This window comes from Procambarus clarkii, chromosome 6 (genome assembly GCF_040958095.1).
Source record: "Procambarus clarkii isolate CNS0578487 chromosome 6, FALCON_Pclarkii_2.0, whole genome shotgun sequence".
Taxonomy (NCBI): Eukaryota; Metazoa; Arthropoda; class Malacostraca; order Decapoda; family Cambaridae; genus Procambarus; species Procambarus clarkii.
The window spans coordinates 20,540,434-20,568,189 of record NC_091155.1 but is presented as its reverse complement, the minus strand read 5'-3'; the positions used below and the strand labels follow the sequence as shown (position 1 = coordinate 20,568,189).

The window sequence follows — 27,756 nt, the reverse complement described above, 5'->3', positions numbered from 1 at the left end:
GCGGGTTCTGAGAAAGTTCCAAGTGTGGCCATTTTAGTTGATACAAAGCAGGCTCTGAGAAAGTGAATTAATGTTTTATAAATAACCTTAAACATTATTTAATAAATAAATTATATGAATACATACATGCTACATACATTATATGAATAAGAGAGAGGAGAGAGCAGTGTGAAGGAAGAGAGGTGAAAGCAGTGTGAAGGAAGAGAGAGGTGAAAGCAGTGTGAAGGAAGAGAGAGGAGAGAGCAGTGTGAAGGAAGAGAGAGAGGTGAGAACAGTGTGAAGGAAGAGAGAGAGGTGAGAGCAGTGTGAAGGAAGATAGATGAGAGCAGCATGAAGGAAGAGAGAAAGGTGAGAGCAATATGAAGGAAGAGATGAGAGAGCAGAGTGAAGGAAGAGAGACAGGAGAGAGTAGTGTGAAGGATGAGAGGAGAGAGCAGAGTGAAGGAAGAGAGATAGGTGAGAGCAGCGTGAAGGAAGAAAGGAGAGAGAAGTGTGAAGGAAGAGAGGAGAGAGCAGTGTGAAGGAAGAGACGAGAGAGCAGTGTGAAGGAAGAGAGGAGAGAGCAGTGTGAAGGAAGAGAGGAGAGAGCAGTGTGAAGGAAAAGAGGAGAGAGCAGTGTGAAGGAAGAGAGGAGAGAGCAGTGTGAAGGAAGAGAGGAGAGAGCAGTGTAAAGGAAGAGAGAAGAGAGCAGTGTGAAGGAAGAGAGGAGAGAGCAGTGTGAAGGAAGAGAGGAATGATGCGAGGTAGCCATGCGGTGTGTGAGGGGTCCATGAAGGAGTGTGAGGGGAACACGAGGGAGTGTGAGGGGACCACGAGGGGCAGGTACAGTACTGACCAACAGCCTGGGGAGCCAGGAGGGTGTGAGGGATCCATGAGGGAGTATGAGGGGACCACGAAGGAGTGTGAGGAGACCATGAGGGGCAGGTACAGTACTGACCAACAGCCTGGGGAGCCAGGAGGTGGGAGAAGCCAGCAGAGAAGAGTATGAGGCAGACGGGGAGGGAGACCCAGGCCAGGTACTGCAGGGCCGTGTGGCTCGCCAGGTCTCGGTACAGCCATAGTCGAGCTGCAACAAAACCAATCTCTTAATATGCAAATTATCATTATCTGAAAATGTAATATTAACAAATAAAAATCTATTCAACTTGTGGCTTATAATTTAGACAAATTGTCAGCTCTTCCTTCAAAATGTTTGTTCTCAAGATATTAAATTTAGAGTATATATATATATATATATATATATATATATATATATATATATATATATATATATATATATATATATATATATGTAAGCATTTAAGTTAAAATCTGTAAGACTGTGATAATCAGCTGTCTAACTCCCAGGTACCTATTTACTGCTATGTGAACAAGAGCATCAGTGTGAAAGAAACTCTGCCCATTTGTTTCCGCCTCCGCCGGGGATCGAACCTGGTCGATCACAGTCTGCGACAAGCTCCCCAGCACAAACATCAGTAGGTTCAAGCAGTGGAATATTGACATTACCGACTATACACTAGTGGGTTGCATGGCACCTTCAGGGTGGTGGATGCGCCACATTCCTCCTCGGGTTGTGGTGCCCGAGGGCGGGGTGCCTGGGCCTGGCACACAGGTCAAGGAGGTATATTTGGTGGCTACCAGGCCGTGCCAGACCCTTCGTCAGCCCGCAGACAGGGTGTGGAGGGCGGGGCCAGGACCACAAACACCCTCATCTCCCTCCCCGCTCTCTCACTCACACACATATATACACACTCTAGTATGTATGTGCATACATACACACTATACACATAGAGAAACTATAGAAATAACAGGACACCAGAGAGCAGAGAAAGATACCAGAGTGTCACAAATGAGTATATCATGGGTGAGAAGAGAGGCAGAAAGACAATACGAAAATGACATAGCAAGCAAGGCAAAGACTCAACCTAAATTGCTGACAACCACGTCAGAAAGAAAACAATAGTGAAAGAACAGGTAATGAAACTGAGAAGAGGGCCAAACAGTTTCACTACAAACGACCAGGAAGTGTGTGTGCGAGGAACTCAATGATAAATTTCAGGAGGTCTTCACATTAGAGAAAGGAGAAGTTCCAGAGATAAGATAAAATATCTAATCAGGTACCACTGGGAAGTTTGAGGTTACCAGTGGGGAGGTGAGGACGCTTTTGCTAGATTTGGATGTGACAAAGGCTACAGGCCCGGATGGAATCTCACCATGGATACTAAAAGAAGGAGCAGAACTAGTACTGTGCCTTTCACTCTGCATAGAATATTTGCTGATGATGTTAATCTCAGATAACATTTGAACTGCAAAAAATTTGGAAGACAGCTAATGTAGTCTCGATACACAAGAAGGGTGACAGACAGGAGGTACTGAACTACAGGCCAGTATCCCTAACGTGCATACCATACAAGGGAGAAAATTTAGAGTGAAATAACTTTGTAACACAGCATCACAGCTGTTGTTTATAAACCGACCCATTGAAACTGAAATAAGCGTCTTTTACGCAAATATTAACCAGTTTCGTTGTTATTACTTTAGTTGGTAACAAAAACTTTACTTCGGAGGACAGCTTTACTAGGAAAATAATTTTGAGTGAATTAAAATTACATTTCAATAAGTGGATGAATGAAAGCAATCCCATTAGCCCCGCTCCTCGGGTTATGGAGAGGGTTACGAGGGATGACGTCCACATGAACGATCATTAACAACTCCAGTTCCCAGAAGAGCAGCATTACAGACAGGACACATGACCATACTTCCATAGAAGACATTACCGCGGGTACATCGCCAGGCGGGAATAGTGGTAACCTGGTAAGGTGGTCAAGAAGGGAACTCATCCTCCGAATTGACAGTACACTTTCTTACTGTCATAAACAGTGCATAATTACACTTATGGGGCTGTTACATTTACCCAACCCCCTCCCCTAATTTAATTCTCCTCGTTTTCTGTTAAGACACTTAGAATTTTAGGATGAAGTCTTCAATTTCAATTAGCTATCCACAAGTTTTAAATATCAGGAATTTCTTTTTCAGGTTTATTAAACAATATAGATTTTATACAAAATTTTAAAATATCTTGAGTTTTTTTACAATTTATTGATATATTTTAGTTTTGTTTTATTAGTTTTGTAAAACTGTAATATCAATATAGCTATAGGTTAAATACTAATTGTAATTAAGAAGCAATAAAATTATTATCTTCAAAAACTAAGACGGTTAGGTGAGGTTGTGGTTTTCTATTCAGTTTTTCAGGTAAACTCAAATATTCACAATATATTTCACAGTACTAAGTGAAAATAAGTACAATTCCTAACTGCTATGAATAGTACATAATTGCACTTATTTTTTTCCTTACATTTACCACCCCATTTTTGGAGGACGGGCTGCAGAACAATGCGAAATTCCTTACATAAATTTCACGTATCACAAAAAGTATGGGTTTTTATCCTGTTATTATGTCTGCGAGGAGACATTACCATTACTAATTATTATTATATAAATTCATTTCTTTCGTTGCCTCAGCAACAATGCACTGTTTACATGTCTGAAAATGAAATACCAATACCAAGAAAATCCAGCTGACTTCTGCTACTTACCCAGAAAATAGCTGAGCCTATTCCCTTATACACACACATTCTCCAAATACTCACTAGCCTATTATTCTTTGTATACCTTATATAAGTAAATATTTAGAGAGAGAGAGAGAGAGAGAGAGAGAGAGAGATAGATAAGAGTGGAGCATACCTTTGTTGCACATGGCGATGCCGTAGTCCATGATGAAGGAGATGATGGCCATGACCACACCCAGCATGGCCAGGAAGACCCAGTCCTCGCCCACCCTGGCGAAGGTGGCCCGCCACACTGTGCTCAGGAACCTCACGCACTTGCTGGCCACCTTCCCCCGGTACGGCCGCAGACCTGTAGCAGGGCAAGGGTTAGTGTCTCACACTCACCACCACTACCACTCTCACACTCACGGCCATAAGTGTGTCACTCACTCACTATCACAACACTCTCACACTCACGGCCACAAGTGTGTCACTCACTCACTATCACAACACTCTCACACTCACGACCACCGACTGAATCTTATGCCTTTACTGATGGCTCTGTGCAGTTAGGCACTGGTAGAACAGGTTGTGCATGTGCAGTGTATAAAGGGAATGAAATGATCATGACTAGTACACAGAGATTGAACAACTGGGCAAGCACGACACAGACCGAGCTATTGGGTATTTATCTAGCCACTGAATACCTTAAGCTCAATGGTGGTGGAGTTATTTTCTGTGACTCTAAAAGTGCTCTGCAGTCCTTAAATAACCCATCACAATGTATGTCGGAAGTAGCTTGTAATATTAAATGGAATGTAATTTTTGCCAATGATAATAATTCTTGTATAAAATTTGTGTGGATCCCATCCCATGTTGGAGTTGAAAAACATGACTTTGTAGATCAATTGGCCAATGAGGCTTGCAGGAAAGAAAACATTGATTATGATTTTGGACTATCTAATGCAGTTATTAGAAACATACAAATTAAAGAAATTAATTCAGATTTAGAAGAACTAAGAAATGCACAGAGACCTGAAAGCTGCAGTATTAAAAGTTATGACAAGTTCTGTAATAATAGGTATTTGTATGGTCAGCACAGTAACCGGACCAGGCAATGTGATGTAGTAATTGCGCGAATTCGCCTTGGCTATAGACACATCTGGCAGGTTAGTGAGGCTGAGCCACTACCAGAATATTCAGATTGTAAACTCTGTGATAAACCTTTAATGCATTCACTAGAACACTATATTGATGAATGTGAAACCGTAAAGGACTTTAGACCTCCTGGCCTATTGTACCACCAACTGTGTAACTATTTTATTGACTCAGGTGTTCTGGACGACATCCTAACAATTTACCCAAAATTTGCTTGTCCATTTTAAAGAATGAAGAACAATTTCTACTTATATTCTAAGCTGTATCACTTATGAACCCATCCCTGCCCTTGTGTGGCAGTGCACAATAGAAAGTTGTTTTCACATATCCACACATTAAAACATTGATTGTAACCGTGATATATATGTGCTTCAGCCTACAGTTTAGGCCTATTGTCTTATGTATGACCCTCTGTCCTGCGTGACAGTGAATACTAGCATTAACCTCAATTTAATAAGACTATCAAAATCCTCAGATTAGGCAAAATTTTAATTAATTTTGTCAATAAAGATGTTAATAATATAATAACTCACGACCATAAGGTGGCACTCACTCTCACTACCACAACACTCACACACTCACAGCCAGCAGTGTCTCACATACCACACTCACTCATATATATATAAATATATATATATATATATATATATATATATATATATATATATATATATATATATATATATATATATAATAATATATACATATATATATATATATATATATATATATATATATATATATATATATATATATATTTATATATATATATATATATATATATATATATATATATATATATATATATATATATATATATATATATATATATATACTATATATAGTATATATGTGTGTTATACATATACTAAGCCTAGGAATATTTAAGTTGTTTTTTAGCTTCATTTTTGTATGACTCTGTTAAGTGAATTGTACAAAATTCTACTGTATAATTGCTTAGTACGTCAACGTTTGTACTATGGTGCACATAGTTACAAAAAGTACTATGTAAACAGGCGGATGGGTTGATAAGTAAGATATATACTCCTGTTAACACATATACACAATTTACATTCCAACATGTCACTTGAAAAAAAATATAAAAAATCCGAGATTGTTGGTGTTTATGTTGTGAAGAGTGTAGTGTAGTGTGGTGTAATGTAGTGTGGTGTGGTGTAGTGTGGTGTAATGTAGTGTAGTGTGGTGTAGTGTAGTGTGGTGTAGTGTGGTGTAGTGTAGTGTGGTGTGGTGTGGTGTGGTGTAGTGTGGTGTAGTGTGGTGTAGTGTAGTGTGGTGTAGTGTGGTGTAGTGTGGTGTAATGTAGTGTAGTGTGGTGTAGTGTGGTGTAGTGTAGTGTGGTGTGGTGTGGTGTAGTGTGGTGTAATGTAGTGTGGTGTGGTGTAGTGTGGTGTAATGTGGTGTAGTGTGGTGTAGTGTGGTGTAGTGTGGTGTAGTGTAGTGTGGTGTGGTGTGGTGTAGTGTGGTGTAGTGTAGTGTGGTGTAGTGTGGTGTGGTGTAGTGTGGTGTGGTGTAGTGTGGTGTAATGTAGTGTAGTGTGGTGTAGTGTGGTGTAGTGTGGTGTAGTGTGGTGTAGTGTAGTGTGGTGTAGTGTGGTGTGGTGTGGTGTAGTGTGGTGTAGTGTGGTGTAGTGTAGTGTGGTGTAGTGTGGTGTAGTGTGGTGTAATGTAGTGTAGTGTGGTGTGGTGTAGTGTAGTGTGGTGTAGTGTGGTGTAGTGTGGTGTAGTGTAGTGTGGTGTAGTGTGGTGTAGTGTGGTGTAGTGTGGTGTAGTGTGGTGTAGTGTGGTGTAGTGTAGTGTGGTGTAGTGTGGTGTAGTGTGGTGTAGTGTGGTGTAGTGTGGTGTAGTGTGGTGTAGTGTGGTGTGGTGTAGTGTGGTGTAGTGTGGTGTAGTGTGGTGTAATGTAGTGTAGTGTGGTGTGGTGTAGTGTGGTGTAGTGTGGTGTAGTGTGGTGTAGTGTAGTGTAGTGTAGTGTGGTGTAGTGTGGTGTAGTGTGGTGTAGTGTGGTGTAATGTAGTGTAGTGTGGTGTGGTGTAGTGTGGTGTAGTGTGGTGTAGTGTGGTGTAGTGTAGTGTGGTGTAGTGTGGTGTGGTGTGGTGTAGTGTGGTGTAGTGTGGTGTAGTGTAGTGTGGTGTAGTGTGGTGTAATGTAGTGTAGTGTGGTGTAGTGTGGTGTAGTGTAGTGTGGTGTAGTGTGGTGTAGTGTGGTGTAGTGTGGTGTAGTGTGGTGTAGTGTAGTGTGGTGTAGTGTGGTGTAGTGTGGTGTAGGGTGGTGTAATGTAATGTAGTGTGGTGTAGTGTGGTGTAGTGTGGTGTAGTGTGGTGTAGTGTGGTGTAGTGTAGTGTGGTGTAGTGTGGTGTAGTGTGGTGTAGTGTAGTGTGGTGTAGTGTGGTGTAGTGTGGTGTGGTGTAGTGTGGTGTAGTGTGGTGTAGTGTAGTGTGGTGTAGTGTGGTGTAGTGTGGTGTAGTGTGGTGTAATGTAGTGTAGTGTGGTGTGGTGTAGTGTGGTGTAGTGTGGTGTAGTGTAGTGTGGTGTAGTGTAGTGTAGTGTGGTGTAGTGTAGTGTGGTGTAGTGTAGTGTGGTGTAGTGTGGTGTAGTGTGGTGTAGTGTGGTGTAGTGTAGTGTGGTGTAGTGTGGTGTAATGTAGTGTAGTGTGGTGTAGTGTGGTGTAGTGTGGTGTGGTGTAGTGTGGTGTAGTGTGGTGTAGTGTGGTGTAGTGTAGTGTAGTGTGGTGTGGTGTGGTGTAGTGTGGTGTAATGTAGTGTAGTGTGGTGTAGTGTGGTGTAGTGTAGTGTAGTGTAGTGTAGTGTAGTGTAGTGTGGTGTAATGTAGTGTAGTGTGGTGTAGTGTGGTGTAGTGTGGTGTAGTGTGGTGTGGTGTAGTGTGGTGTAGTGTGGTGTAGTGTAGTGTAGTGTAGTGTGGTGTGGTGTGGTGTGGTGTAGTGTGGTGTAGGGGTGACCATCTCTCACAACACAGTCCGTCCCTCTAAGGTGTCCCAGCCTCAAGAAATTGTCCTACTAAAGTGCCCCCTTATCCTATCCTGCCAGAGAACCCACAACAGAAAACGGGAGTGTGTCAATTTCGCTACCTTTTTTTTGTCATGGGGTTCAGTTCCTGAACCCATTATGTGCCTCTGTAACCCCGTCCACCACCGCCCATGGGATGTATATAGGGTGCATAATAAATAAATTAATCTGAATCTACCACATTCTTTTAGGAGGATTTTTGGGCTTAGAGTATGCGTCAAAATGTGACGTTGTACTAGGAGGACGGGTTGAGACACTACGACACACCTCGTTAGCTCCACAACAGCTTAATGAATCCAAATGTGTAGATGTGGTTGATAATAAGGGTGGCGGCGTGGTTCGTGTTCCAGTGATTAAGGGAGTGTAGTGTGTGTGATAGGTTATCGCCTTAGTGGTTCCCCGTGGCTCAGTAATGTTAGTGTCTGGTTAAGTCAGTGACGTCATGTGGGTGTTTATCTGGCCAGTAACGTCAGCCTTGTCGCCCTTCACAAGACCACATGTGCACCTATACCCGCCTAGATGGTATACCCGACATACCCGTCTACAAGGTATACCCTCTAGACGGAATACCCGCCTAGAGGATATACCCGTCTAGAATGTATACAGTTGCCAAGGCGTCACAACCCCTTCGTGCACCTCACAGGAATGCGCTAACAAAGCGACACAAACATACTCTATGTTTTTTAAAGTACACTCAGTTGATCTACGGGTCCGTCTAATTACCCAAAGCTACCCAAAGCTTCCTAGTATTACGTAAGTAATGAAGAACTATGATATATATACCCACTATAATGGTGCTGAATGTACAACATGACAAAACATGTTTTTACTCTGAAATAATTTCTATTGTTGTGTTGCAGAGGTGACTTGTTGAGTTGCAGAGATGACTTGTTGTGTTGCAAGGGTGACTGCAAACACAGGTCCCCTCCAGCTGTCTCACCCGGGGGTCTCCCCTCACAAGTCTCCCTCCTGTAGCCATTGTTAACCCGCACTAACTAGGGGATTTATCCAGGTGGGAGAGTGAGGCACCACCCGCCACCACCATCTTCCCCCAGTATACTCTGGAGCAGACGGAGGGCCTCCTTAAGCGAGGAGCACTGCCCGGTAAACTACCCGAGACCCTCAAACCTTCACACTAAATATCCATTGTCACTGCGACCCGTAGAGCGGGTGGACACAATGGTACCCATAGAGCGGGTGGACACAATGGTACCCATAGAGCGGGTGGCCACAATGGTACTCGTAGAGCGGGTGGACACAATGGTACCCGTAGAGCGGGTGGATACAATGGTACCCGTAGAGCGGGTGGACACAATGTGACACTCACTGTGAGCGTGTATAAAAGCGTGAGCGTGCTTGTGAGGGTAAGAGTAGCCTCACAAACACATATATCATCATGTTTTACACACAAAAATTCCCAGCTGAAAACCTAAGAGCCACACCGACGTTAATTTACGACTGCGGTCCGCACGGCGCAGTAAACACTAAGGAAAATATACCATTTAAACTTTGAGTAATACAAAAAGATTAAATATAAAAGAAGTGTTCGTAAGAGACAGTACTGGAGGACACAGAGCTGTGTAGAGCTCTACTAGTTTACTGCTGAGTGTGGCTCCATGGCGGGCAGGTGGGCGCTGCCTCCATCCATGTGGCTGTGTCACAGTGTCCTCCACCACTATGTGGCTCTATGGTACCCCCAGTGGTGCACACAGTACCCCCAGTGGTGCACACAGTACCCCAGTGGTGCACACAGTACCCCAGTGGTGCACACAGTACCCCAGTGGTGCACACAGTACCCCAGTGGTGCACACAGTACCCCAGTGGTGCACACAGTACCCCAGTGGTGCACACAGTACCCCAGTGGTGCACACAGTACCCCAGTGGTGCACACAGTACCCCAGTGGTGCACACAGTACCCCAGTGGTGCACACAGTACCCCAGTGGTGCACACAGTACCCCAGTGGTGCACACAGTACCCCAGTGGTGCACACAGTACCCCAGTGGTGCACACAGTACCCCAGTGGTGCACACAGTACCCCAGTGGTGCACACAGTACCCCAGTGGTGCACACAGTACCCCAGTGGTGCACACAGTACCCCAGTGGTGCACACAGTACCCCCACTGGAGCACTCAGTACCCGAGTGTAGGCATAAATAGAGGACTGGTGTAGCACTCACCTGATGTACCACTCTCCAAGGTGCTCTTTTCTTCAGTCTTGAGTTTCTTGGCCTCCTGTCTGGCGTACCGGCTCAGGTCCTTGGTGTACCGCCCGTACATCTGTCAGGGAGGGAGTCAACACTTGCTTAGTACCCCGCTCTCTCCTCCATCACACACACACACACACACACACTATATATATATATATATATATATATATATATATATATATATATATATATATATGTATATATATATATATATATATATATATATATATATATATATATGCGGAAAATCCACAGAGAAATATGAAATGAGGTGAACGTTTCGGCTTTGTTAAAGCCTTTGTCAACACCAGACTGACTGATGAGTCAGTCTGGTGTTGACAAAGGCTTTAACAAAGCCGAAACGTTCACCTCACTTCATATTTCTCTGTGGATTTTCCGCATAAAATGATCAGTGTTTTGTGATCGTCAATTGCATATATATATATATATATATATATATATATATATATATATATATATATATATATATATATATATATATATATATATATATATATATATATATATATGCGAACAAGCCTGAATGGTCCCCAGGACAATATGCAACTGAAAACTCACACCCCAGAAGTGACTCGAACCCATACTCCCAGGAGCAACGCAACTGGTATGTACAAGACGCCTTAATCCACTTGACCATCACGACCGGACAAAATGAGGTGATAGCCGAAGCTATTTGAACCACCCCACCGCCGGCACTCGGATGGTAATCTTGGGCATAGCATTTTACCAAATCACCTCATTTTATATATATATATATATATATATATATATATATATATATATATATATATATATATATATATATATATATATATATATATATATATATATATATATATATATACCATTATTATGATCATTATTATATTACTATTATGAAAGGGAGAAAGGGGGGAGGGGAGGGGAGAGAAAGACTCTGATTATTATTAAAAGTTTTATATCTATAAGACTGAATGTCCGTTCAAAGTTGGAGGCCCGGAGCTTGAGTCTAGCCTCACTCAAATTGGCAGAGGGTAATGGTCTGCGGTACGGGACGGATACAGTCAGGTCGGGATAGGTGGAAGATAAATAATTTAAGAAATACTAACAATATTAATGAAGAATATTACATACTTGAAGATATACTAACAATACTCTATATACCCCTAGAGGCCATGTTCAAGGAGTCATTGAAGGAGTGATGTGTAAACATGAAGCGTGAACACCGTAGAGTTTAACACCAGATGTACCTCATAACTTAATAAAAAAAAAAAAAATCTCCACACATTGTGAGACTATGATAATTTAGGGACAAGTACAAACTGTACATACAAAATGAGTTACATGCAAAATGTTGGATTTCTAGTATCAAGGTAGAGACACGCTAGGCCTCAACCCAACACGCACAGTGTGTCCGGCAAGATGTGGGAAAATAAATTTAAAAACTAAGACTTAAAACTAATTGAGATCAAAAGGAAGAATTGAATTAAAGCAGAAAAATAAATGTCATTATATAAGTACATATTGAAAGGAGCAGCAGAAATTGGAACATAACAGCATATAGTAGTTTTAACTACATAAACAGATGGAATACAATTGTCTTTAATTATGTACATGGTAGACACAAGCAGTGTTACAATTTAGTCATTACTACACTACACACAGAGATCACACTAACGTGATGCATCAATTGAACAAATTTTAACCCTGTCGTAGTTCAGTCGATTAAGGCAGTGTCTGGGATGCTCCCGGACGCAGGTTCGAATCCTCGTCACGGCCCTTGTGGATTTGTTCTTTAGTCATTACTCATTAATGTTTGACACGAGAGAGAAGGGCAGTCTCAGACACAAAGTTGTCACATTTTTTCTTTTTTTTTGGGGGGGGGGGAGGGGGAATAAAGAGTATGGAGAGGCACAGGTGAAGGGAAGTTTAGAAGTGGGAAATACAGTGAGAGTTATGAAATCAGGCGGGCTGTCCGCCTTGCTGACACTATGTATGGGTGTTGGCAACTAAGCTAAGCCTGTCTGGCCTGTCCAGACTAAATATGTCTGGCTGCTAGAGGCTAGAGGCTGGAGGGTAGGAAGATGGGGGAGAGGAGGAGTGAAGAGAGAAGTGGGGAGAGGAGAGGAGGTGGAGGATATGAGGAGGGAGGAACAATAAGAGGGGTGGAATGTCGGGCAGAGAGAGAGACACACGGACTGTCTCGAGCCCCGCCGGTTAACCCCCCCCCCTCCCCCTTCATACTAAAATATAAAGGCAACATTTGGGAGGGAGAGTGGGCACCCCGCGCCACCACATGAAGACAAAGGGGACCGCCTGGTGTAAAGTGAGGCGCACAAGTGAGGCTGTTGAGCAACTGTAGCGACCACGTCTTCCACTCTCTGATACACGACCCTACACCTAGTGCCACACTGAGGTATGCTCCCTCACTCACACTCTGAGGTATGCTCCCTCACTCACATACTGAGGTATGCTCCCTCACTCACACACTGAGATATGCTCCCACACTCACACACTGAGATATGCTCCCTCACTCACACACTGAGATATACAGAGTGGATATTTTCCATGCGACGCAAATATCTTCTACCATCTAGGGGGGTTGAAGAAACTCTAGATCACTTAATCTTTCCATTTATAATGTTTGGACGTCTCGTCAGCAATGGGACATCTCCAGGAGTACACTATGTTGCACTGACACACTTGTACTGAACTTACAAGGAGAAATCTAGACATTTAAGTGTGTGGGGGAGACCTCACTCTACGATTCAGCTGAGACCGATGAAGTGTAGGGTGATCAGGCGACTCTTGCCTGACTCCGGCAACTCCAATCTTTTTGTTTTAATATATATATATATATATATATATATATATATATATATATATATATATATATATATATATATATATATATATATATATATATATATATGGTTATACTGCTGGTAGCAGTATAACCACAGAGGTGGTAGCAGTATAACCATAGAGCTGGTAGCAGTATAACCACAGAGGTGGTAGCAGTATAACCACAGAGGTGGTAGCAGTATAACCACAGAGGTGGTAGCAGTATAACCACAGAGGTGGTAGCAGTATAACCATAGAGCTGGTAGCAGTATAACCACAGAGGTGGTAGCAGTATAACCACAGAGGTGGTAGCAGTATAACCACAGAGGTGGTAGCAGTATAACCACAGAGGTGGTAGCAGTATAACCACAGAGGTGGTAGCAGTATAACCACAGAGCTGGTAGCAGTATAACCATAGAGGTGGTAGCAGTATAACCACAGAGGTGGTAGCAGTATAACCATAGAGGTGGTAGCAGTATAACCACAGAGCTGGTAGCAGTATAACCATAGAGCTGGTAGCAGTATAACCATAGAGCTGGAAGCAGTATAACCACAGAGGTGGTAGCAGTATAACCACAGAGGTGGTAGCAGTATAACCACAGAGGTGGTAGCAGTATAACCATAGAGCTGGAAGCAGTATAACCACAGAGGTGGTAGCAGTATAACCATAGGTGGTAGCAGTATAACCACAGAGGTGGTAGCAGTATAACCACAGAGGTGGTAGCAGTATAACCACAGAGCTGGTAGCAGTATAACCATAGAGCTGGAAGCAGTATAACCACAGAGGTGGTAGCAGTATAACCATAGGTGGTAGCAGTATAACCACAGAGGTGGTAGCAGTATAACCACAGAGGTGGTAGCAGTATAACCATAGGTGGTAGCAGTATAACCAGAGGTGGTAGCAGTATAACCATAGGTGGTAGCAGTATAACCAGAGGTGGTAGCAGTATAACCATAGGTGGTAGCAGTATAACCATAGAGCTGGAAGCAGTATAACCATAGAGCTGGAAGCAGTATAATCACAGAGGTGGTAGCAGTATAACCAGAGGTGGTAGCAGTATAACCACAGAGGTGGAAGCAGTATACTGCTAGAAGAGTAAGAGGAAGTACCCACCGTGATGCGAGGACACGCCTCCAGAGACAGTAAGCATGGAACACAGACGCACATATTATTATACATATAAGGAAGCGCAAGAACACACACGTTATCAAACACACGTGAGACCAGCACACCAACATGCGCTTATGTGAAAACTTGATTAAATGTTAAAAAAACAGATTAACAACACAGTAGGTAAACACAGACAGGCGGAGATGATGGACATAATAAACACTTGATCGCAGGATTTCTCTAAGAGTACAAATATGTAAACAAAAAATATAGTTAAGTGAGGTTTTGAAGTCTTGAGAGAATTATCCGTGTACGATTTCAAGAGTTGTTGTACTCCCGCGATGTTGCCGGTGGCTAGTTGCCCCTGATGGTTGTCTGGTCCCTATAAGGTGAGTCTTCGCAGCCCGAAGGCCCATATAGCCACCACAGCCATGCTTCATATAGCTGTGGTGGCTATATGGCCCATATAGCCACTTATCCCTTAACTGCAAAAGAATCTTATCCCGTTCTCTCTTGAAAACGTGTAATGGTGTAGCTACATGTTTATGTTGGGAGGGAAGCGCGTCAACTGGACCGTCAACACAAGAGTCCAGGGACCAGATTCACTAAAGCACTTACGCAAGTACTTACGAACGAGTACATCTTTCCTCAATCTTTGACGGCTTTGGTTACATTTATTAAACAGTTTACAAGCATGAAAACTTCCCATTCAACTGTTGTTATTGTTATAAACAGCTTCCTGGTGCTTCGGAGCTCATTTACTGTTTAATAATTGTAAACAAAGCCGCCAATGATTGAGAAAAGATGTACAGGTTCGTAAGTGCTTACGTAAGTGCTTTCGTGAATCTGGCCCCAGAACTGTGTGGTGTTGACACTTCTCCAGCTCCTCACACCCACACTTTTCACCGCATATATTCTGTACTTGCACCCGTATCTCTGATGACCGTAGGCTGTAATGTGCGGGTGGAAGGTTACACGTGTGACCCTGCACCATCACCCAGGTGCACACCATCACACATCTTTGTTCCTGGTCTTCGCCCCGAGGACTGATGTTGAGTGCTAAGAGTAGGCGTGTGTGTGGAGGCTTCAGTGTATACTTCAGCTGGTGGTGAGGGAGGTCTCCAACCTCACCGCCTCTCCACCCTCCACACCTGTGCAAGGGCAAGCAACGACTCCAACCCATGTTCTTGATATGTCACAACGTACAGAATACAAAGTGCTAACCCTACCAGAAACGTACGATTAACCCAAGCCACCCCCTAACCTAACCTGCCCATACATAGAAAACGTACTAGTGAGATGTACTAGTTGAGAGGAGGCCGATCCTGGGGCCAGATTCATGAAGCACTTATGAACCTGTACATCTTTTCTCAATCTTTGGAGGTTTTGTTTACAATTATTAAACAGTTAATGAGTTCCGAAGCACCAGAAGGCAGTTTATAACAATAACAACAGTTGATTGGGAAGTTTTCTTGCTTGTAAACTGTTTAATAAGTGTAAACAAAGCCGCCAAAGACTGAGGAAAGATGTACAGGTTCGTAAGTCCTTGCGTAAGTTCTTCGTGAATCTGGCCCCTGAACAATAGTCCCTAGGAGCCACCAGCGGGCCCGTGAAGGGCGCCACCGGCAGTGGCAGCCCGGTGCTCGTGCTGCTTATAACCCTGATGTTTATTGTCTCTAACAATGTCTGCTTTGTTGTGCTCTCTAAACAGCCGGACAGGTTATTGAGGCGTGTGCTCTCGAAACACACAGGTAGCTTGTTGTGGTGTGTGTGCTCTCTAAATAGGTTACTCAAAGAGCAAACATGGTACATTATAGTGTCTTTTACACCAGTGAATGATGCGACCGGACGTGGGTGGGCGCTAGAAGCACCAATGGGACATATGAGTGGACACTAGAGGCCTTGAGGGGGGACGTTGGTGGACGCTGGGGACACTGGGGACATGGGTGGACGATAGACTGGAAACGACAGTGGGAAGCGGTCTTTTAGTAAGTAAGAAAAAAAATCAAAACGCCCCTTGGACTAGGACCGTGCGGAAGGAACAAGCAAAACGCACGGTTCTAGTCACACTTTCCCTCTAGCTCATTGTACTAGAGCTTACTAGAGTAAGCTCATTGTGTTGTTGTTGTGGAGGGCCAGAGGACAGATGGCAGATGTGAACATGGGGAGATTGACTGAAGCGAGTGGGGGCAAGGTAGTTGTGATCTGTCAGAGGGTCGTGGGTGGTGGTGATCAGAGGGTCGTGTGTGGTGGTGATCAGAGGGTCGTGGGTGGTGGTGATCAGAGGGTCGTGGGTGGTGGTGATCAGAGGGTCGTGGGTGGTGGTGATCAGAGGGTCGTGGGTGGTGGTGATCAGAGGGTCGTGGACACATCAGCAGGTCCACAAGGCTCCAGGCGGCAGACCGCCTCACCGCAGACCTCTGCTGCATTACAAGAGTTGGTATCGTGAGCAACATTATTTATGTGTACGAAGTGACTAACGCCGAGCCAGTATTTTGAGTGATATAAAGTTGTCTCACGAGACCAGGATGATTTAGGGATTAGTAGAGAAGGAACCGGCGGGCGGGCGCCGGAAGAAAAGGGTGCCCGTAGCCCGGGCTACGGTGAGCCCGTAGCCCGGGCTACGGTGAGCCCGTAGTGGACTTACCTGGCGCAGGAACTTCACCTCTTGCACATGTGTATTTAACCCAAAATTGGACCTCGTGTATTCATTCGTATTCAATTGGACCTGAAGACGTTCCAGAATGCAACGAAACATTGTAGAAAATAAATCCTTCAATATTTACTAGTTTCTTTACCATAAATTTTGGTAACTTGATTGTTCGTCTTAATCCCGAGAGTAAGGAAACAGAAGCATAGCTTATACTATAAGATCATGTTATTGAATATGAGAGAATGAGCGAAATCAATGATTGTAACATAAATCTTTTCTTTTTTTCTGATGTTGTTCTTCACTTGAGAAGGAAGTAGAAAAATTAACTCTCCAAAATTCATTTTACAGTTTTATTATGACCTGACGCTAACAGCTGCGTTTTGTTGACCCGAGTCAACATTTTAAAAGATAGAGTAAAAATGGATACAATTTGACTGGAACAGCAGAATGTATAAGTGTATACGCCTCTATAGACCTACAGTCCCCTGCAGAGTACCAATGTCCTGTGTGTGAGTGGTGGTAGTGAACGCTTGGCCGCCACAAGCCAGTTATCCCTGTGGTAACTTTTCTGACACCTCTTGCTTAAAACTCCTAAAGTCAAAAGGATCGATAGGCCTTGCTTTCGCAGTCCGTATTCGTACTGAAAATCAGGATCAAGCCAGCATTTGCCTTTTTGCTCTACACGAGGTTTCTGTCCACGCTGAGCTGGCCTTAGGACACCTGGTCTTGGTGTCAAATGTGGCAGAGTGTAAGAGCGTGTTAGCTGCTACTGTTAGTTGGATGTGTGTGATGGGCCTCGCCAGTGTCCAACTATCTGTCGATTATTTTACTGTTGTCTGTGAGGATATCTCTGGTGATGCTCTGATTATGTGTAGAGATTATGTGTTCCTTGATGGGACCTTGTTGTTTGTGCATTGTCAGTCGCCTTGAAAGAGATGATGTCTTGCTTATGTACGGAGACCGTTGGGGCTGACAGTTCGCAAGTGGACATGTGAAGACATTGACGACATTCGTCTCTTTCAAGGCGTTTCGTTTGGTGTCGGGAGAGTTTTTCATGAGCAAGTTGGCAGCCTTCTTGTTCTTATAGGTTATTATTAACTAAGTTTACTGGTTGGCGTCGGTAAGGGTCAGGTTTGTATCAATAATGTCTTTCAGGACTCTTTTCCTCCACAACCACTTGGACTGGTGGGTAGAGAGCCGCCCACGCTTTTTGCTGAGTCTAGGTTCGATCCTCGATGGACCTACAGTAGACGTTGGGTTTTAGGCCCACGTCAACGAGGACGTTATGTTCAACAGACCTCGAGTAAACATTAGCAAACGGGACACCAAGGGAGGAGCCCATAGTGACACCATCTGGTTGTCTGTGTACACCATCACCAGCGCTCACGACGCCTGCCTCTTAAATACATGCTTCCAGCAGCTTCTACAATGTATGTGGTGTTACAGGAGAGTCAAAGAGAGTACAAGCATCATCCAGGTAACCTCTGTCCATCAGCATTTCAAAAACAAGAAATATAGAGAAGTTTCGTGCTACAACTATTGATCTGACCCTTTCCGTCATTCAAAAAAAAAAACACAAGTCATGAGGAGTAGGCCTTGGAGAGCCAGGGTGACGTCACTGGTACTAATCAGCTGATGCTATCAACAAACCAGGCCTCAGTGACACACTTCTCCAGCCAAGCTTCTCCTCGCCCCAAGATAGTGAACTGCTACAGTCTAGTTACCGTCACTATGTCCATCTTCTCTATCTCTCACTCCTAGTGCAGATAATGGTGACGACCATTATCGTGTGTGTGTCTCACACACACACACACACACACACACACACACACACACACACACACACACACACACACACACACACACACACACACACACACACACACACACATCATTGTTGTATGTACGAGAGACGACTGTTTAATTTATACATTTGTTTAAATATATTACATGCACATTGAGTACATCGTCCACCTTCTTCTACAAAACCGTCGGTATAGCACTGATACACATCGTTACCCATACCCTGAGTACTCTCAGTGATGCTGTACAGTGTTAATTGTTAATGCAGAGTGTACACTATCTTTCTTGGGTGCATTTGCATAATCAACTGATAGATCCCAGTTATCCCATGGATTAATTGGTTGATTAATCATTAATTGAATTGGATACATATTTAATATTTTGATGGAGTTGGCTACCTTGTAGAACCAAAATGCATAATCAGATTTCGCTCTTCTTCTACAGACCTCAGGTGAGTGCAGCATATTAGAAAGTTTAGCTTGAAACTTCATGTGTTGCCGAGACCTAATCAATGACGTCACGACGAAACAGTACCAGCAGCAGTTACACACTCACACTCACACACACAGTTACTCACTCACACTCACACACTCACACACACAGTTACTCACTCACACTCACACACACAGTTACTCACTCACACCCACGCACACAGTTACACACTCACACTCACACACACACAACCCACCAAGAAATACAATAATAATGCAGCAAAATACCGTACAATATACTACCATACACGTGTATGTAATGATATTTTAAATACTGCAGAATGAATTACATTGTCTGAGTTACCTTGACTCGTAAAGATATGACCTCAGCGTAATTAGTCTGAACTAGTTAGGCCTGGTTATGACAGTGTACTTACGAGCCTGGGAGGGGGGGGGGGCAGGGGGGCAGGTGTGTGGGGGCATAGTGATCCAGCTGGCTACAATCACAATCTACATTTAGACATGTAAGACTGGGGCGTGTGAGTCACCATGGCTGTGTGCCTGTGGTGTTGTGTCCCTGCCTCAGCCCTCACCTGGCTGCCTCAGCCCTCACCTGGCTGCCTCAGCCCTCACCTGGCTGCCTCAGCCCCTCACCTGGCTGCCTCAGCCCCTCACCTGGCTGCCTCAGCCCTCACCTGGCTGCCTCAGCCCTCACCTGGCTGCCTCAGCCCCTCACCTGGCTGCCTCAGCCCCTCACCTGGCTGCCTCAGCCCTCACCTGGCTGCCTCAGCCCTCACCTGGCTGCCTCAGCCCCTCACCTGGCTGCCTCAGCCCCTCACCTGGCTGCCTCAGCCCTCACCTGGTTGCCTCAGCCCTCACCTGGCTGCCTCAGCCCCTCACCTGGCTGCCTCAGCCCCTCACCTGGCTGCCTCAGCCCTCACCTGGCTGCCTCAGCCCTCACCTGGCTGCCTCAGCCCTCACCTGGCTGCCTCAGCCCTCACCTGGCTGCCTCAGCCCTCACCTGGCTGCCTCAGCCCCTCACCTGGCTGCCTCAGCCCTCACCCTGGCTGCCTCAGCCACTCACCTGGCTGCCTCAGCCCTCACCTGGCTGCCTCAGCCCCTCACCTGGCTGCCTCAGCCCCTCACCTGGCTGCCTCAGCCCCTCACCTGGCTGCCTCAGCCCTCACCTGGCTGCCTCAGCCCTCACCTGGCTGCCTCAGCCCCTCACCTGGCTGCCTCAGCCCCTCACCTGGCTGCCTCAGCCCTCACCTGGCTGCCTCAGCCCCTCACCTGGCTGCCTCAGCCCTCACCTGGCTGCCTCAGCCCCTCACCTGGCTGCCTCAGCCACTCACCTGGCTGCCTCAGCCCTCACCTGGCTGCCTCAGCCCTCACCTGGCTGCCTCAGCCCCTCACCTGGCTGCCTCAGCCCCTCACCTGGCTGCCTCAGCCCCTCACCTGGCTGCCTCAGCCCTCACCTGGCTGCCTCAGCCCTCACCTGGCTGCCTCAGCCCCTCACCTGGCTGCCTCAGCCCCTCACCTGGCTCTATTTCTGTTCACCTCCGTGTAATTAACTGTATATACTGACCTGCTCGGGGCTAAGTGTTTGAGGCTCGCTTCAATGCTTTGGACCTGCCTCTCAACTGTCAATCAATCAGCTTATTTTGTCCCCCCCCCCTAGGAAGCAGCCTGTACCAGCTGTCTAACTCCCAGGTACCTATTTACTGCTAGGTGAAAAGAGTCATCAGGGTGAAAGAAACTCTGCTCATTTGTTTTCCGCCTCCGCCGGGGATCGAACCCGGAAGCTTAGGACTACAAATCCCGAGCGCTGTCCACTCAGCTATCAGGCCCCACACATCTACATCACACATTTTCCACCATTTTGATATAAACTTCATAGCTGTAAGCTAAACAATACCTTGTGACGTAAAACATAGAGTATGAACCCTACATGCCTCGCCGGGTAGGCCCAGAGAGGGAGGCAGGTGTGGTCTACCAGCGGTAATAAGTAATTAATTACCAAAGGCAGGAGCAAGGCGAGGAGACTATGAAGCACCATCAGTGTGGCAGGATGTATAAGAGGCGCTAAATATCACCGAGGACAAGGGAGACATCTCCCGTCACGCAGGGTGCAGTTGCACCTCCACAGATCTCCAGTATCAGCTCTTGATACTGGTAATGGCTCAAAAGGGCCACCACTTACGGGCTATTCAAGCCCGTGCCACTTTTTAAGTGGCTTAATCTTCATCAATCAATCAATCACCGAAGAAGACAATACCACAACAAGAACATACAAGACGAGCCATGTCGAAGCCACACTCACTAGCAAATACTGCCACGGGTCCACCTGTTGTACAGGTTAAAATATCTCCAATTTTTTTCACAGATTAAGGAGCAAATCAAGAAGAAAGTACTCCCAACTATCAAAAGTCGCCACAGAGCGAAAGTAGCTGAAGGAAGATCCACTGCGATATGGTACGAACAAGGCACTGGGTACTACTCTTTCAAGCCTGGCAAAAAGATGTCCAGAGACATTGCAGTACAGACTCAGAATTGCTTGCAAGTGCTGCTGGGAGATAATAAACACAATAGTTAAAGAATGTCATATCTGTGGAACAGATGCAGAGGCGCCACTATTGCATTACTTACTGAAATGTGAAGCTACTGAAGCCCTGCGCATCACACTCAACATTAATCAAACGAGAGCAGCTGCATTAAATGCCAAATTCACAGCGACTACAATGATTAGAATAGCAGTTGAAGAATGTGACACACTAGTGAACACTGTGCCTCTATATCCTCCACCAAGATAATGTTATTAAAACAAGACAACACCAGTGCGCTAAAACAGAAGCGGAAAAGAAACGGGAGAAAACGAGGAAACCCCACCTCCATTTAAAACTCTGACCCAAATATCACAGTAACAAGGTTATCGTGAATAACCGCACTCAATGACGGGTGCACTATAGCCTGTGCTACATGGACATTTCGTTCCGAGTAGCTAAATCTAAAAAACAACAACAACAACGATGTCAAAGATATCTGACTCACCAAGGATACTGTCGAGGGACAAGTGACCGCGAGGGACGGTCGGGAAGCAAGACACGATCGTCCTGGAAGTCCGGACAGTCAACAAGTATATGCACGACTGTACGAGGGACAACGAAGCTTGGACAATAAGGAGCGGGGCGGCGCTCCTTTAAGTGCCACTTCTGCTGGTACTGCTAATGGAAATATTGATGTTATAGGAAACATTGTTAACTTAACAGTACTATATAACACTTCGGTGTGATAAAGCGCAATGCACGATATATTAATATCATTCAAATCATAATGTTTTGGAAAGAAGTCAGAAAACCGACCACATTTAAAGACTCGAGATACAGTTTACAGTCTGGCATTGAGGTAGACTTGCTTTATATATATATATACTTGAACTGTAACTCAAAAAAATATTAGCTATTGAATGTCCTTGCATAATATGTCCGTGCATATCCTTGTTGAATGTCCGGACTTCCGGACATTCAACAAGGATATGCACGACTGTAAGAGGGACAATACAGTTTGGACAATAAGGAGCAGGGCGGCGCTCCATGAAGTCTCCGTGAGTTAAACGTGTATGGCCAATACTCAACCTTGCCAGAGCCGTCTCCCACCGTCAGGCTGCTGCAGTGTGGCTCTCACAGTGTAAACCTCTCAGGAACCACCATATAAGCATGGCAGGTCTTGTCGTAAGTAATGGAAATAGATACGAGGCATACCTAAACCAATGATATGATGAAGGAACTTACTACAATGTCGTAGTGCTTCAATGAAGGTGAATGACCGACCGAATATATTTGAAAGTTAAAGACCAAATTTTCGGATGTAATTTTCGACTCACCAAGGTGAAGGTGTAGTCGAAGTTGACGTCGAGCGCCTGGCCGGAGGGTCGACGGTGGTAGCAAGGGATGTTGATGTGAGAGAAGGAGGGCTTCCTGTGCTTCCTGGGCAGCTTGATGACGCAGTTGGCGGCGCTCAGGCTGTCAGCCTGCGGCCTCACCCCGCTGACCTGCGTCACGTCACCTGAGGCCGCGTCACCGGATGACTCCGGCGTGACCTGCGGCGCGGTGGGCGGCACTCCTGCAGGAGCCGCGCCGGAGTCCAGGAAGGACAGCTTCGGTCTCTTCCTGCGTAAGAGGCGGGGGCGAGGCGGCACCTGCAGGTAGTCCCGGATGGGGCTCGTCCTCGGGCACCGCCCTCGGGGCTCCTGCAGGTGGTCCCGAGTAGGGCTTGCCCTAGGGCTCTGCCCTCGGGGCTCCTGCAGGTGGTCCCCGATGGGGCTCGTCCTCGGGCACCGCCCTCCGGGCTCCTTCTCAGAGCGTATCCAGGTAAACTCGCTGGTGTCAAACTTGAGGGGCGTGTCGAGCTCCATGCAGGGCGACTCGTCGTCAGAGTCCAGCACCCGAGTGTTGAGAGGCCTGGTGGGGGGACGAAGAGGAGCCCTGGGGCTGGTGGGGGGGCGAGGGGAAGCCCAAGGGCTCGGGGCGTCAGGGCTGGTGGGGGGACGAGGGGGAGCCCTGGGGCTGGGGGCGTCAGGGCTGGTGGGGGGGCGAGGGGGAGCCCTAGGGCTGGGGGCGTCAGGGCTGGTGGGGGGGCGAGGGGGAGCCCTGGGGCTGGGGGCGTCAGGGCTGACGGCGAGGGCACCAGCGGGGGAGAAGTTGAGTAAGGGGAGGCCGTGGGACCCAATCACGGAAGGGCCGTCCTCGCAGCCCTGCAGGGGCGGGGCCTCCGCCAGGGTCTCCTGCAAGTTCTCGAGGTTGGCCAAGACGGCTTCCTTGAGCATGTCGTCCAGGAGAGTGTCGTCGCTGGACGGGGCGGGGGACGACGCCCCTTCCACGACCGGCATCTTTGTGGTCTTCACCATCACCGCGCGGCCGCCATCACCACAGTGTCATGCTCGTCACGCTCCTCAGTAGCGGCCTGGTCACTCACTCTGGTCAGGTGGCAGTCACTCACCCAGGTCAGGCGGGGGTCACTCACCCTGGTCAGGCGGGGGTCACTCACCCTGGTCAGGCGGGGGTCACTCACCCTGGTCAGGCGGAGGTCACTCACAACACTGGGCGAGGCGCATTGATCATAACAACTTAGCTAACTGTCTCCGGATGCTCTCTAGGATCAACTCGATGGTATATCAAGCCTTGCGGAACGTCGGTAAGTAAACTCATCTGCAGGCAGCCATAGCCACAGGTCAGGACACATCTACAAGGCGCCGTTTGGGAACACAGACCCGTCCCTCACAACACGGCCCTCTTCCGTCCCTCACAACACGGTCCTCCTCCACGTGTCTTCTCACACTTGCGAGAGCGGAGACCACCGGCGGGTGTGTGAGGGGCACCACACTCCTCAGTGCCGAAGCCTGACTCTCCTACCAGCCCCTTCACACACAACGTCAACACTAACAAATTCCAGTTTGGCAGCAGGGTACTGCTTTTGGAAACTTTTCTAACTAAGACTACTCAATAGCTCGGTCGATAGAGCTTCGGCCTCACACGAGTGGGGTCCGCGGTTCGAGTCTCCTAGAGCCCAGATGAATGGAATATCAACACTGCTTGAGGCCTCCAAGAATATCCTTCTGAAGACTGTCGCTGCTACCCTTGACTACGGCCGCACCCACAAGACTAACACGGTAAATATGGCCACTATTACCTTGTTTTCTAGTCTCAAGTGGCGAGGACAAATATGCAGAGACGTTAACACTGTCTAATTTAATTTGAATATTTCCAGAGCATAATGGTAGACAAGAGAGGACGGGTAGAGGCGCGCTGAAGCTTACTGAACTGCGGCACTAGACGATGCCAGGCAGACCTCTCCACTACTGTGAGGTCTTCTCCACTCCTCGCCAGCAATGGAGCCGCCTGCTGCTGCCTCCATCCTCGCCCTCGTGTGTGTTAACCATACCTGGTGAGACCAGGTGGTGTTGCCCACAGGACCTGGAGAGGCCAGGTCATCCACGCCTCCACCAGAGTGTCAGTGGGCGCCGTGTTCACCTGCACCGCGCCTAACGTCCCTCACAATAAATCAAGTTTACATCAATTCAGAGTTAGCGGCACAAAAGGTATGTTGCTCTACATGTCCCGCACTGTATATGTCACTGTTGCTGCGTGTGGGGAGTGACGCTCAGGGGAGACACATTAATGGGAACAGGTGGCACCAGGCACTGATGGGCAGCGTGGTTGGTGGTGGCGCCAGCGGCAGGGATGGCACTGGCAGCGGCGGAGTCAGGGACATAAGGTAAGGGAGGAGGGGTTAGCTCTGGCTCCCTCCTCGCTACTTCCCTCACTCCCTCCCTCCCTCCCTCCCTCCCTCCCTTACAGTCCCTCACTCAACCTCGTGCCACACAGTCTATTGGTCCCCAATTTTTACACACACACACACACACACACACACACACACACACACACACACACACACACACACACACACACACACACACACACACACACACACACACAGGTTCCTCAGGAACCTGTACATTAATTGATTGATCGTTGAGAGGCGGGACCAAAGAGCCAGAGCTCAACCCCCCGCAAGCACAACTAGGTAAGTACACACACACACACTCAAAGACTACTGGAATTAAACCTCACGACACTGGAAGACAGAGGAGTTAGGTTATTAAGAAGTTAGGGGAGACATGATGACCACCTACAAAATTCTCAGACGAATTAACAGGGTAGATAAGGATAAACTATTCAACACTGGTGGTATGCGAACAAGGGGACACAGGTGGAAACTGAGTACCCAAATGAGCCACAGGGACATTAGAAAGTATTTTTTCAGTGTCAGAGTAGTTAACAGATGGAATGCATTAGGCAGTGATGTGGTGGAGGCTGACTCCATACACAGTTTCAAATGTAGATATGATAGAGCCCAGTAGGCTCAGGAACCTGTACACCAGTTGAGAGGCGGTACCAAAGAGCTAGAGCTCAACTAGAATAGTACGAGCACATACACATAAGAGTACAACACAGTAAAATAGGAGGGTTAATACACCAGCACCTTTAAACACAAACAGGTGCATTAAGGTGGATATAAAGTTGGTTAAATATATATCTGCTGGTTATCTGGACACAAACAGAGGTGTATTAAGGTGGTTGTAAAGCTGGTTATCCATAGTGACCTACTGGGTTACCTTGCGGAGGTTCCGGGGTTCAAGGTCCCCACGGCCCGGTCTCTGGCCAGGCCTCCTGGTTAATTGTCTGGTCATCCAGGCTGTTGGACACAGTGATGGTCAACACAGTTGATGATATAGTGAGAGTGACCAGGGAGTGATAGTGAACTAAAGGGTATCAACACAGTTCATGATGATCAACTTTTGCATTGGTATATTGCATAATTACTTGCTTAATCTGCGATAGACTCTGTGGTATGTAAATGTCGACATTTCTTCTCTAAGTTGCAAGTTTTGCAGCTTCTTCTGCATTGTCATTCCCTGTTATTCCTACATGACTTGGCACCCAGTTGATAAGTATCCGACGGCCTTGACGTTTGAGTGTTTGCATTAATGCTATGATATTTGTGATCAGATGAATCTTGTCCCTTATGTGACAACATCCACCCATCCGTGTTGCAAGGTTGCAATGGCACTTCTCGAATACGTATGTATGATAACATATGGTCGGTGTTCAGCAAGAGCATGTTCCAAATCCTGCTATATGGCTAGCATCTCTGGTTGTAAAGTTGAACACCCGTTTGAGTCTCCAACTAACTGCAGAATTTCCTGCCATAACTGCAGCTCCGATATCTTATCCCTGCTGGTCTACTGGTCATACTTCACATATCTGTGAAGTATGTGCCGCTGTCAGATGCCAAGTACAGATGCACAGATGAACATAAAGCACTGATGACTGCCTTCCATGTCGACTACCCTAGTCAACACGACACACTGTGAATCAACAGTGTTGGCCTTACGAGCTCTATAAGGTTATTATCTACAGTAACTTACTGACCAACACCATCTATAGTTTAGCCCTGAATACAGTTGAGGACTAAAGTATACTCAAAATATATATATAGGGAGAAGCAAAAGACATCACTGGGTGTAGGTGTCAGCTGTGCTGCGGCTTGGAAGCGCTCCAGCACCGATGGAACGATAGCAGCCCACACATCATCTCTAATTGCCAAGATGGCCGCTAGTTACGTCAAGGAAGCTACCCACACCATTAATTCAACTCATATTTTACAAAAATTATTAAGTAATTAGACGATTATTTACGGCCAGATAGACACAAAAGGCTATCAATATATTTTGAAATCCCACATTTTCAACATATATTATTATGTTGACATTACTTATGAGTGAACAGAAGACGTCGTTAATATAGGCGAGTTTAATGTGTAAGTTAAGGACTACAAGTGTCCGGTCCAGACCTGCACGTCGTCTGTGGCTACTCTTTATGGCACACAATGGTTTTACCTGTAGCTCACAACATATATATTACCTATGGCTGACCATTCAATTTTAATTTTACCCCGAGGGTCGAGTTTATTGGGCAGCGCCACTCATCCTGTGAGTAGACACACCACCATAGCAACATGTACAACACCCCCCAATAGGAAGAAAACCCGCTGGGTTGTTAATCCTGTCACTTGTACCCAGACACAGCTGGGACTTGCTTAACTGTCTCAAGTGAACAGCTCTTCAAAAATATGATTAACATTAGTCAACCCTTAAAATCTTACGTTATCTTGCGGGTACAAAACGGAGGAATCTTTTAGGAACAGTATAAATACTTGACAAATAGTATTTTCCTAACTCAAACAATGTGGCTCTCATTATTCTACACATATTTCTAATGACTCATATATTCACACTCTCTCAGGTAGTGGTCAAGGCGGTGTCCATCACTTTCATCACAGAGTCTGCAACTCCGCTGCTCAACTGTTGTTCCCATTCTGAATCTCCATGGAAATTTG

The 27,756-nt window shown here is 46.1% G+C and overlaps 1 protein-coding gene and 1 long non-coding RNA gene across 11 annotated transcripts in view; one reads left to right on the top strand and one right to left on the bottom strand.

Moving 5' to 3' along the window:
* The window catches only part of LOC123753916 (chloride channel protein 2), a 124,130-nt gene that overhangs the window by 66,223 nt on the left and 30,151 nt on the right, over positions 1-27,756 (bottom strand). For 6 of the 10 annotated variants that reach the window (XR_011223116.1, XM_069306159.1, XM_069306166.1 and 3 more), the window contains exons 1-4: positions 22,682-23,704; positions 9,930-10,029; positions 3,748-3,921; positions 938-1,066 (exon numbers count right to left, since the gene is read on the bottom strand). Coding sequence is in view for 9 of the 10 variants with exons in the window: in XM_069306159.1 (XP_069162260.1) it covers positions 938-1,066; positions 3,748-3,921; positions 9,930-10,029; positions 22,682-23,704 (1,426 nt within the window). In the remaining variant the exon portion in view is untranslated. Of the gene's footprint in view, positions 1-937; positions 1,067-3,747; positions 3,922-9,929; positions 10,030-22,681; positions 23,705-27,756 lie in introns of those variants that run through there. The other 4 variants (XM_069306183.1, XM_069306195.1, XM_069306200.1 and 1 more) reach the window with 1 other exon arrangement.
* LOC123753917 (uncharacterized) overlaps positions 24,757-27,756 on the top strand; it is a 55,089-nt gene continuing 52,089 nt past the window's right edge. The window contains exon 1 of the long non-coding RNA XR_011223117.1: positions 24,757-24,895. This is a non-coding gene — a long non-coding RNA (uncharacterized lncRNA). The remainder of the gene's footprint in view (positions 24,896-27,756) is intronic.